General features: G+C 41.1%; 1 protein-coding gene across 19 annotated transcripts in view; it reads right to left on the bottom strand.

Moving 5' to 3' along the window:
* Positions 1-12,356, bottom strand: part of TNRC6A (trinucleotide repeat containing adaptor 6A) — a 236,294-nt gene that overhangs the window by 41,690 nt on the left and 182,248 nt on the right. For all 19 annotated transcript variants that reach the window (XM_023558847.2, XM_023558846.2, XM_064295709.1 and 16 more), the window contains one exon: positions 1,317-3,899. In XM_023558847.2, the coding sequence (XP_023414615.2) occupies positions 1,317-3,899 (2,583 nt within the window). The remainder of the gene's footprint in view (positions 1-1,316; positions 3,900-12,356) is intronic.

The following is a 12,356-nucleotide window of genomic DNA, read 5'->3' as shown; positions in this document are numbered from 1 at the left end:
ATTATTAATAAAATCTTGATTAAAAAAGATAATGCATTCCAATGACATTCCTGACGAAAATGTCATTGCCAAGATAACATGTAGAGATAGGACTCAGTTCCCTGTTGTGAGAGGAAAATTGGGATATACTAGAAAAATATTGCCAAATGTATGAAGTACACACACCTACGTGCTGTATCTAGTAGGGCTGGATTTCATGCCTACTTCTTAAATAAATCCCTTCTAAGGCCAACTACGTTGGTCGTATGCTGTCAAGTCGATTCTGTCTACAGGGTTTCATAGAGTATAAACTTTACAGGAGCAGATTGCCAAGTCTTTTCTCCTACAGAGTCGCTGGTGGGTTGAACCGATGACATTTCAGTTTCAATTAGCAGCCTAGTGCTTAACCATTACATGACCACGGCTCCTTATGGCCAAATATAAAAACCAGAAACCAAACCCGTTGCCGTTGAGTATTTAAGAAGTACTGTCGCCATGAGTCAGAATCAACTAGATGGAAACGGATTTGGTTGGTTTGGTACTTAGGCAGGAGCCCTGGTGGCACAGCGCTTAGGAGCTTGGCTGCTAACCAAAAGGCTGGCAGTTCGAATTCACCAGCCACTCCTTGGAAACCTTATGGGGCAGTTCTACTGTCCTATAGGGTCTCTATGAGTTGGAATCAACTTGACAGCAAAGGGTTTGGTTTTGTTGTTTTTTTTTTTTGTAATTAGATAGGAGCCCTGGTGATGCAGTGGTTAAGTGCTCAGCTGCTAACCAGAAGGTTGGCGGTCTGAACCCACCGGCCACTCTGTAAGAGAAAGATGTGGCAGTCTACTTCCATAAAGATTTACAGCTTTGGAAACCCCATAGGGCAGTTCCACTCTGTCCTATAGGGTTGCTGTAAGTTGGAATCAACTAGATGACAGTAGGCTTTTGATTTTGGGTACTTAGATATTTGTTTTATTTCTGGAGATATTTTGGTCAAGTAATAAAACCTAACAGTAATGGCCTGACTCAGAAGAACTAAGAAGCACGTATGGCATTCCCACGGGACACCGCTTTTCTAATCCTGCCATCTGCAGCATTCTTAACAGAGTATTGACAATGTAGGATTCACTGCCAATATGACCAAAAGAGGAGCACTGTTCCCTGGTGGTAAACATTCCTTAAAGCTTTCCTTAATGTTCTTAAGGGTTAGAGTAAAAAAGGCCTTTGTGTATACATTCAAATAGTTCATTGAACAGATCTTATAAGAACGTAAATTGAAACCAGGCTTACTTTCAGAATACTGTGAAGTATTTTAAATACCGTTAAGACTCCACAAAATAAAAACTTACCGGACCCACCGCTTGCCTCTTTGTTTGAGATGGCACTTGCAGGTGGTAGCAGCTGATGTACCTGTGCTTGCTGGTCTGAACGGCTGCTGCCATTTGGGATGTTTTTGTTCCACATGTTCACATTTTTGTAGTTGTATTTGCTTGGATCTCCCCAAGCTGAAGTTCCATCATCAATCTCCATTTTGCGACGTATGGATTCTGGGGATGGCTCCTCCCAGCCTGTGGGCTCTTCTTCTTTTGTTGGGGCTGGTATAGGTCCCCCCAGCCAGCCTGTGCCAGGAGGTTTGCCTGTAGCTGGTGGGATTCCCCAAGATCCAACAATGTCTTGTTGCTTGTTCCAGTCTGGAGAACTGACTGGCTTAGACGAATCTCCCCAACCTAGAGACTGATTAGACTTTGGAGGGTCTCCCCATCCCTGGGAAGGATTAGATTTAGAAGATTCATCCCATCCTGATGAGTTATTTGGATTTATGTTATTTCCCCAAGTAAAAGAACTAGTTTTACCAAGTTCGTTCCAACCAGAAACGGACCTGTCACTGTCACTACCTCCTGAGCTGGATTTCTTATTAGCCTCACCCCAATGGTTGTTCCTTGAAGTTTCTCCCCAGTTATCACCGGCAGAAACAGACCACCCTTGGTTTGATTTTTGTCCCTCACCCCATCCCTGTTTGTTCTTTTGCGAATCATTCCATGCGGACTTCTCTTCTTTGCAATTCCCCCATTGATTGCTCTTGACCATTCCTGTAGCAGCAGAATCATCTTCCCATCCCCCCTGGCAGTTTGAGCCTTTGGAATCTCCCCACCTCAGAGTAGGTTTGGGATCTCCCCACCCCGATACAGATGAGGTATCATTACTATTAGGGCTAGTCTTATCTACACATGCCCCTGAGTTAAAAGTCTGTGTTGCAGAGCTTCCCCAGGCCTCTGTCCCATTATCAGTCTTTCTTTCCCCCCTAGGTGATGTCTCAGTATCCCAGGCAGTATTCTGCTTAATAGGAGTCTGTCCCCAACCAGAGTTGGACAGGACACGTGGATCTAAATCAGTTCTGTTTACAATGCTTTGGAGTAATGTGTGCTGATCAATTTTTCTTCTATCTCTACTCTGACTCTCCCCAGTTACTTTTTCCTCAAGGCGTCCAGTGCTTTCTGTACTACCTTCACTCTCCACTGTACCTCCTGTTTTGGCCCACACGCTGTTTTGCTCATTTGTCTGAGACGTGCCAGAACCCTGATCCTCTTCCTCAGTAGATTTCCATCCATTTGTAAACTTCTTACCATTGCCATTTGCACTGTCATTGGAATGCTGATTGCTAGGCAGTTTGCTCCACTCCACGCTGGGTATATTAGTGCCAGTGTTTTGTGCAGGGGTTCCCCATCCTCTTCGACTTGCTCCAGGATTTGCACCATTTCCACTTCCCCATGATGCACTCTGGGAACTTGCGGACCCAGACTCCCACACACCTCCTCCTTTATTTGTGTTAACTTGAAAGTTAGTGCCCACAGGCCCATTTATGCCAGGCTGCATTAGAGTTGCATTCACAGTGTCACCATTAGCTTGGCCATTAGGGCCGGAACCTTTGTCTGCAGAATAATTAGAACCATAGGCACCCCATGTAGTACCATAAGAGCCTCCATTTTTTGACTCTCCATTGCTAAGGTGAGAAATGGAAGTGCCATTCATAACTGATGGAGCCTGTATCTGAGGATGATTCATTGTGCTCACACGCCAGGCCCCTGGATTACTAGGCAGTTCGTTATTCTGTACTGAACCGGAGTTTGGTAAACTAGAGGTCATAAAGTTAGTAGTGTTATTTGGTCCAGTCATTTCAGTGGTAATATTTTGAGGTTGACCACTGAATGAAACCTTCTGTGTACCACTTACTTCAGATTCACAAGTTTCCTGAAGGCTTCCCCAGGTACCATGGGTAGAAGAACCACCCACTTTAGAGTTAATACTCTGATTGTTAGACATCTGGCCTATGGTACTGCACTGAATATTGATGCCAGCACTACCACTCCCTACAGGCCCTTTTAGGGCAAGTCCATTATTCTCTAATACCGGCCAGGCACCGTGGTTGCTAGCTGAATTCAAAGTGCTTGGATTTAACCCTCCATTTGATGAAGAACTTACAGTGCCCCAAGCACTCACTCTATTGTTGCTACTTTCTGATTTGCTTTCAGGAGCATCCACAGAGACCTGACATGTGCTTATTATGGCTCCATGGGAAAAACCCCATGGCCCAGTACTACTTCCATGGCCCACATTATTGCTGTTGCTACCAACCACAAACTTGTTTTGGGAACCTAGTCCAGTGCTATTCCGAAGACCATCTTTTTCGCCACCTGTGCTTCCTGAAGCCATGATAGTGATGTTTATCTCTGATTCAGGACTGGAGGCAGAATCAGCATCCATACATTCTGAAGCCAACTCTGGATCACTGCCAGGGATTGAGGGCCATGCTTCTTTTTCAGAGGAGTCGTTTACAACAGCATTCTTACAGTTTGTGCTAGAGTCACTCGTAGAAGACACAGGTCCACGCTGGGAATTTTCATAATGGGATCCTGAAGTATCGTGGTTTAAATCTAGAATAAAGGAGAAGCACAACACTTTATAAACCGTTAAGCCATTTTCAAGGTGACGCTAAAAATCTAAGAAAAATGATGCAGCTATTATAAATGTCTGTGGTTCCTCAACTGTAGTACGATACTTGGCAGTATGATTACAAGGGCACTGATTATCTCCTAGCCACCAATTTTCCATATCAAGTAATTCCACACAAGTGGGGAATTTGCTGCATTGATATTATGCTAAGAGCCCACAGCAATGCCTGGAACATAATAGCACCTCAATAAATATCTGCTGAATGAACAAACTGCTAACTTAACAACAAGTAAAAGAATCCTGGAGTCAGGAAGGGACTGGGTGGTTATAAAGGATAAGGATAATGGAGCAACCCAGGCTCAGAGGCTTGACGTGGGAAAGAAAGGCTTGGGACGCACAGAATGGGTAAGGACAAACAAACAGGCCAAACCTGATGAATAAACCTATTGTTAGGGATAAACCTATTCATTATCTTTTTACCGCTTTCCTTTCCTAGAACAGCTTTTTCACACAACTGTTTTAGGTATCGTAACAAGATTATAAGAATTCCAAAGCCTTTTCCACCATATTTCAATTTCATTAGTGTCCATATTCAACCTGAGATATTGCATACGAATAAGAATATTTTCAGTACTTTCTACTCCTCATAAAAATTTATCTTTATGGCCATGTTTACTGAGACAACAGAAAATAACGGTTAATTGGTATACTGACGATTACAGGATTATTACGATCAAAAATTCAACTGCTGATACTGAAGACCATTATTAACTAGTGATATAATCCTAAAATCTCACACTTACTACTACATTATTACACCGAGTTATTTTACTAAAGGTCGGCAGTTATAGTGTTCTGAGAGTTCCCTATATCCGTTGTTCTCATTCAGTTTGTAAATCCGGTAGTTAGAAATTCCTCCGATTTTAACCTGCAAAAGATGTTTGCATTTAGATTGTCTTTAGGGGGATTTTATATTGTGGGTGTCAGATTAGTTTGTCTTTAGGGGGTTGCTTTACATTGTGGGTCGAATTTAGCTTTGTCTTTAGGGGGCTGCTTATATTGTGCTTATATACTACAATAAGAATAACGTGTAGGGCTTTTAAATCATGCACATGCCCAAGTCACATCCCAGACCTAAGGAATCAACCTCCAGGGGTTTCAGTCTTAGGAAATAACGTAACTCACTATTAAAAAAAAAATTAGGGTATTGCTAACATGGAAATCAGAGCACTGGTGGCTCAGTGGTTAAAAGTGCTTGGGTGGTAACCCAAAGGTCACCGGTTCAAACCCACGAGCCGCTCCATGGGAGAAAGATGTGGCAGTCTGCTTCCTTAAAGATTTACAGCCTTGGAAATCCTATAGGGCAGTCCTCCTCTGTCCTATAGGGTTGCTACGAGTAGGAATCGACTCAACGGCAGCAGGGTAATGTGGCAATTGATCATTAATGAATGAATGTTAATCAGTTTTTCAATGCTGTCTCCAAAGCATGTTTTTCACTCCACCATGTCTCTCTCATGAAGAACAAAACGGGAAATAATATTTAAAACCTACTTACTTGAAATCTCCACTAAGGTATCTCAAACAGAACATTAACTCCTGGATTACACCCTGACAGATGCCTCCTCCCAAAGGGGGAAAAAAAAATCCCACTTCTTCAGTTGTTTTCCTCATCTCAGTAAGTTTCCTGAAAGCTAGATTTATTCTTGATTCCTCCCTGTGCATAGCTAAATTCAAAACATCACCATGTCCCAAATCCATTTAATTTTCTACAAATCTAAATGAGAGTCAAGCTGCCATCATCATCATCCTCCTCTCCCTGACTACTGCAAAAGTACTTCTGCTACCATGATTTCCTTTATTGTGTGTGTGTCTCCAGTAGCGTAAGGCAGGAGTAAGAAACTATGACTGGGCATCTAAAACAAAATTACCCATGTTGCAAGTAAAGGAACGGACTCAGCATTCCCACGACGACAAGAAAAAGACAACACTGCTACTCTACTCTGTGCCGGAAGTACTACGCGATGAAACATGACTCCCAGAAAAGAGCAGTATAGATACTAGAAGAGACGCATAAAAAAGGACAATACATAAATGGTAAGTTCGCTACACAGCAATGAGGAAATGTGAAATAAAGATCCCAGTCACAAAAGCCACAAAAACTATAACTTGGAATAAAGCTAACAAAAATACTTGAGTTCTATATAATTAAATTTTACTTCAGAACATAAAAGACGATTAAGTAGAGAAACATAGTCCTAGGTGGAAAGATACAATAATGCTTTTTCTAAGTTTAATTAAGAAATTGGTATCAAGAGTTTGTAGCTCAATAAAAAGTGGTTTTCAAAATTCATGTAAAACCAATGAGAGAAGAACCAAAAAAAAAAGAATCTCAAAAGAAGAGTTATGAGGGAGGAATCGGCCCTACTGTACAATAAACAACACTGTACTGTCAGAGTATATAAGCTCTTCAACTGAACAGAAGTAACTCCCGTACAGACCCCAAGTATAAGAATTTAGTATAGGTCAGAGGTTAACATTCTAAATAAGTGGAAGAAAAGGATCATTTAATAGTTGAAAAATATTTTTAAACTGAGACAATGTGTCAATAATTCCAATTGATTAAAGCATTAAAAGATAAAACCATGAAAATTCTTACATAAAAGAAACCATAACGGAAATGACACAGATCTGACCACTTTCAAAAATTCTTTTCAAAATACATCAAAGGCAAAATGAAAAAGCAAAGAAACAACAACATACATTTTGCAAACTAGTTCTAACAGTCAGAAACCAAAGACAGTGAAAATGTCACTCAGATTCTGGTCCTGAGCTGGTTTAGAAAAGGTGGTGGTGCTTTTTGCTATATCTTCCTATGTATTTTAGGAAAATAGAGGAGAGGTATCAGAATGAATGAATGACTGAATGAACAGAACAGAATTCTATTTTTAATCTGGAACCTACACGATACTTTCAACAAAACTACATTAAAAGGCTATTTTAAAAACTGGGTTACCAAGAATGGGTCACAAGGGTCTTTTTGGTTAAGAGAAAGGTGGTAGTTTAGAAACAAAAATTAAAAGATGGGGGAGAAGGGGGAGGCACTATTCTAGCTGAAGAAGTAAAAAGAGAAAGACTCCTCAGGAATCAGAGACAGAGACGATTTCAGAGTTAGAAGAAAGAAGCCAAATAACATACTTTCCTTACAGCCAAGGAGGCCAAGACCCATCATCACAGATAATCTGGAGAATAAACAGAGACATCATTAAGTAGAAGACACGCACTAAGCTTTTCAGGGCAACAGTGTGACCAGTAAAAGTATGAAACCCTGTGATAGCAGGAAAGAAAGGGAGCAGTGAAATTTTACTGAGTGTAGATACAAATTACAAATTTTTATACACTGTACTGCTGTAGGCAAAATAACATTTGGAAGGTTGCACGTTACTAAGAAACATTTGAAATCCAAAATGTCATCAGCATCCTACTCTCAGTTACCAGAGAACTGGGGACAGCAGTAGTACCACACCTGAAAAAGAATAGTGTGTTACACAGCACCTATTCAGGTTAGAGGCTGTGTGAGGCAGTGCAAAAACTGTGATAATTCAAGTGATTTAGAAAGAAACTGCATTAGTTATTTAAGAAGATCCATGAAAATTCATGTATTTTTTTTTTATTAAATATATGGTGTATAACAAGTAAAACAACATGTGCTTTATGCCTTAAAGGCTTTCAATCTCACCAGAAGGGAAAAAGCTTTAAGAAGTAACTAGTAATTAAGTTTTACAGTATTTCCAAGAAGTATGAGATAGTATTACTGGGAATAAGAAAGAGAACCTTACAGGCCCAATTTTAAATAACACTTAAGTAGGGGAGATGTGAAACAAGGCCCTGGGAGGGAATAAAATCTACCACAGAGAATGGCAAAAAAAAAAAAAAAAAACACTAGGTTGTGGATGAAATCCTGGGGAGCAAAAAATTTAAGGCCTGGTCAAAGAAAACTATGCAGAGTACAGTAGAGGGGCAGAGAGGTACAAGGAAAACGAGAGACATTTGGTAACATGGAAGCCAAGGAATGAGAGAGCTCTATGAAGGAAGAAGTGATCAAAAGTAAAAAATGTAGTTATCTGTTAAGATAAAAACAGAAAAATCTGGGTTTGACATTCAGAAGATCTTAGTAAGAGCTATTTCAGTCGAATGAGCAGGAATCCGATTATAGAAGGCTGAAGTAATGTATTAGAGATTACAAATATAGATAGAGCAGCACTCCCTCAAGAATTCTGAGGAAAAGGGGGAGGACAGAACTTTTTTAACAGCCGTAAAGACGTTAAGTATGTTTATAGTCCAAGGGGAAGGTGCAAGCTGAAAACGAGAAGTTATGGGACAGCAAGAATGTACAACATTGAAAAGACAGAGTCAAGAACACAGCTGAACAGACAGTATTTTAATCTTTTAACATCTCCAGAAACTTTAATATTAACTTTTTTGTTGTTAAAATAGTTCCAATCCTGGTCAGTCATTATTACACCTCCACTGTCCTTGAGCTTCCTTTTTAAAAAGAAAAAGATGAAAAATTTCAAAACATAGGAAAGGTTATAGAGTAATATAAAAATACGCATGTAACCTTACTTAAGGCTACGTTACTAATAAATTCCTGTGTACTTCTTCTCTGCTTACGCCTCCTTCCTTCTACTCCCCCTGCGGTAACCACGCGCGCATATCTATATAGTTTGTTATATTTTCATTCATCCCTAAGCAATACATATTCAGGAAAGGTGTGCGTCAGGGTTGTATTCTTTCACCATACCTATTTAATCTGAACAAATTTAATGCTGAAAAAATAATACGAGAAGCTGGACTATATGACGAACAACGGGGCATCAACATTGGAGGAAGACTCATTAACAACCTGCGTTATGCAGATGAGACAACCTTGCTTGCTGAATTTGAAGAGGACTTGAAGCAATTACTAACGAAGATCAAAGACCACAGCCTTCAGTATGGATTGCACCTCAACATAAAGAAAACAAAAATCCTCACAACTGGACCAATGAGCAACATCACGACAAAGGGAGAAAAGATTGAAGTTGTCAAGGATTTCATTTTACGTGGATCCACAATCAACAGCCATGGAAGCAGCAGTCAAGAAAACAAAAGACGCATTCCATTGGGCAAATCTGCTGCAAAGGACCTCTTTAAAGTGTTGAAGAGCGAAGACGTCACCCTGGAGACTAAGGTGCGCCTGACCCAAGCCATGGTATTTTCAATCGCATCATATGCATGTGAAAGCTGGACAATGAATAAGGAAGACCGAAGAAGAGTTGATGCCTTTGAATTGTGGTGTTGGCGAAGAATATTGAATATACCATGGACTGCCAAAAGAACGAACAAACCTGTCTTAAAAGAAGTACAACCAGAATGCTCCTTAGAGGCAAGGATGGCGAGACTGCGGCTTACATACTTCGGACACGTAGTCAGGAGGGATCAGTCCCTGGAGAAGGACACCATGCTTGGCAGAGTACAGGGTCAGCAAAAAAGAGGAAGACCCTCAACAAGGTGGGCTGACACAGTGGCTGCAACAATGTGGTCAAGCATAACAATGATTGTGAGGATGGCGCAGGACCAGGCAGTGTTTTGTTCTGTTGTGCACAGGGTCCCTGTGAGTCAGAACCGACTCGACGGCACCTAACAACAACAACAACAAGCAATACATAATGCTGTTTTGCAGGCTTTATATTTCATATAAATGGTATATTGTAAATAAACAGGAAGACAGTCTCAGGACAACAAGCGGAAGTGTGAACATGACTTATTAGAAAATATTATTAAATTGTTAGTATTCTTTTGGTTAGGGATGGTAATGGTATAGTAGTTGTTAAGAGATTGCCCTTATTCCTAGGAAATTATCTGGGCAAGTATTAAAGGTGAAGTGTCATGATATTTGCAAATTAACTTTCAAATGGTTCAACAATAATAAATATGTGTGTGTACACGCGGGCGTGTGTATGCATACAGGAGACAGAGATATATGTGTTTATGAAGCCAAGTGTTAACAACTGTTGGAACTGGGAGGAGGGTGTGTAGGTGTTCCTCGTGCTATTCTTGTGACGTTTCTGAATATACCGTGTCAGTGGCATGATAAAAAGTGGGAATGGAACATCTGTCCCATAAGAGCAATACTGCTGCCAGTCCTGTTAAATAAATTAGTCTGTCAAAAGCCCTCGTTATAGGGCTTGTGGGCCCCCCCAAATTCAAAAGTTATTTGGACAGTAGCAGGGCCTGACACGTTAGGGCTCTAAGAAGTCAACTGCAAAAGAGAGATCTCAAAGTACGAATTAAAACCATCAGTAAGCACTGGAAGCACCGGCCCAAACTGGCAGCCCAGGGCTCAGCCTACAGAATTGTCTGATTTGACCAGCACAGGGTTCTAAAAAAATAAAAACGAGAACGTAAAAGTATGTAGGCAGGGTACAAAATCAATACATTTTCCACAGTTCCCATGACTCCTTTTCATCTTTTACTTCGCTTACCTGCTAATCCCACAAGACACTGAGTTTGTGGCTTCTGATTTGTAAAATACCTAATCCCACTGAAGCACCACCCGTCTCTCACTGCAGTGAATAAGTGAGAACTGCATTACAGGAGGGCAGGGTGCCGTATCCAGCACCTCTCATTTTTACTATAAAAACTAAGTAAACTTTTATGTATCACATTCATTAATTTAAATCTACTTCCTCCAGTAATTCTATTAACAAAAAAGCCAAATGCAAATACGAACAGACAAAAATAAAAACAGTTAAGGCTGCATTCTCGCAATTTTGAACTGCATGTAGTTCACATCAAAATCTGTTGTTTCTGGGCTGCTGCTCTTGCTGTTTATACCATCCAGTACACTGCTCCTCATCAGTCACTGGGCTAAATCCTCAAATCTCCAATCTTTAAAACGAAGGTGATATTATCTAATCTGTAAAATGAGGATTAACTGAGTTAATACAGTGTGTGGGTCACAGTAAGCATTCTGTAAAGGTTAGCTACTATATCATCATCATCGTTATTAATGACCCTTCAGGGGATAGGACAGAGGTCCCCAAGTGGCGCAAACAGTTAAGGGCTCAGCTACTAGCCAAAAGGTTGGCAGTTCGAACCCACCCAGAGGTTCCTCAGAAGATAGGCCTGAATCTGCTTCCAAAAGGTCACAGCATTGAAGACCCTATGGAGCACAGTTCTACTCTGTGCACATGGGGTCCCCATGAGTCGAAACTGACTTGAGGGCAACTAAAAACAACAGGAGCCAGAACAGACCTACCACCTCTAAGAAGCCTTCCCAGGTTTTGCTGACTCCCGATGGTCTATTTTGTGGCTAAAGTTTCTGTTACCATTCCTAGTAGCACCAACAAAGATATTTTAATGTACATATGTGGCATATGCTGCCAAGTGGGGATTCACAAAGTTTCTAAGAAGACAAAAGCACAAATCTGACTCTTCATAATACTTTCCCTTCACCATCTGCATGCTCTAGTTGTTCTGAGATTTAATTCCAGACCTCAGTTAGGTTGCTGCACCCTCCTGACTGCCATCTCAGTGTCCGCACTAATCTAAGGTCCTTTCCGAATCAGGCAGCATATTTTTCCTTTTCAGCCTGTTTTGAAGGTTTCTTCCTCTGCCCACACCTTGTAATCTGAATGGACACCTATACCACTTATTTTTTTTTTTTTTTTACCCATATCCATTTCTGAGAAACAAGATTCTTACACCCCTGTTGTTTCCATTTTGAAAACAGCTTTGCCAGCCATCTAAGACGCATCAGTGGGTCTCAACCCACCTGGAGCAAAGGAGAATGAAGAACACCAAAGATACAAGGTAATTATGAGCCCAAGAGACAGAAAAGACCACATAAACCAGAGACTACATCAGCCTGAGACCAGAAGAACTAGATGGTGCCTGGCTACAACCAATGACTGTTCTAAAAAAATATATAAAGGTATTTAGGCAGGATGCAAAATCAATACATTTTCCACAGTTCCCATGACTCTTGTGTGACAGGGAACACAACAGAGAACCCCTGAAGGAGCAGGAGAGCAGTGGGATGCAGACCCTAAATTCTCGTAAAAAGACCAGACTTAATGGCCTGACTGAGACTAGAAGGACCCCAGAGGTCATGGTCCCCAGACCTTCTGTTCACCCAAGACAGGAACCATTCCCAAAGCCAACTCTTCAGACAGGGACTGGACTGGACTATGGGATAGGAAATGATACTGGTGAGGAGTGAGCTTCTTGGATCAAGGAGACACATGAGACTATGTGGGCATCTCCTGTCTGGAGGGGAGATGAGAGGGCAGAGGGGTCAGAAGCTGGCCAAATGGACACAAAAATAGAGTGGAGGGAAGGAATGTGCTGTCTCATTAGGGGGAGAACAATTAGGAGTAGATAGCAAGGCGTATATA

This window comes from Loxodonta africana, chromosome 12 (genome assembly GCF_030014295.1).
Source record: "Loxodonta africana isolate mLoxAfr1 chromosome 12, mLoxAfr1.hap2, whole genome shotgun sequence".
Lineage (NCBI taxonomy): Eukaryota > Metazoa > Chordata > Mammalia > Proboscidea > Elephantidae > Loxodonta > Loxodonta africana.
This window is presented reverse-complemented; position numbering and strand designations above follow the sequence as displayed.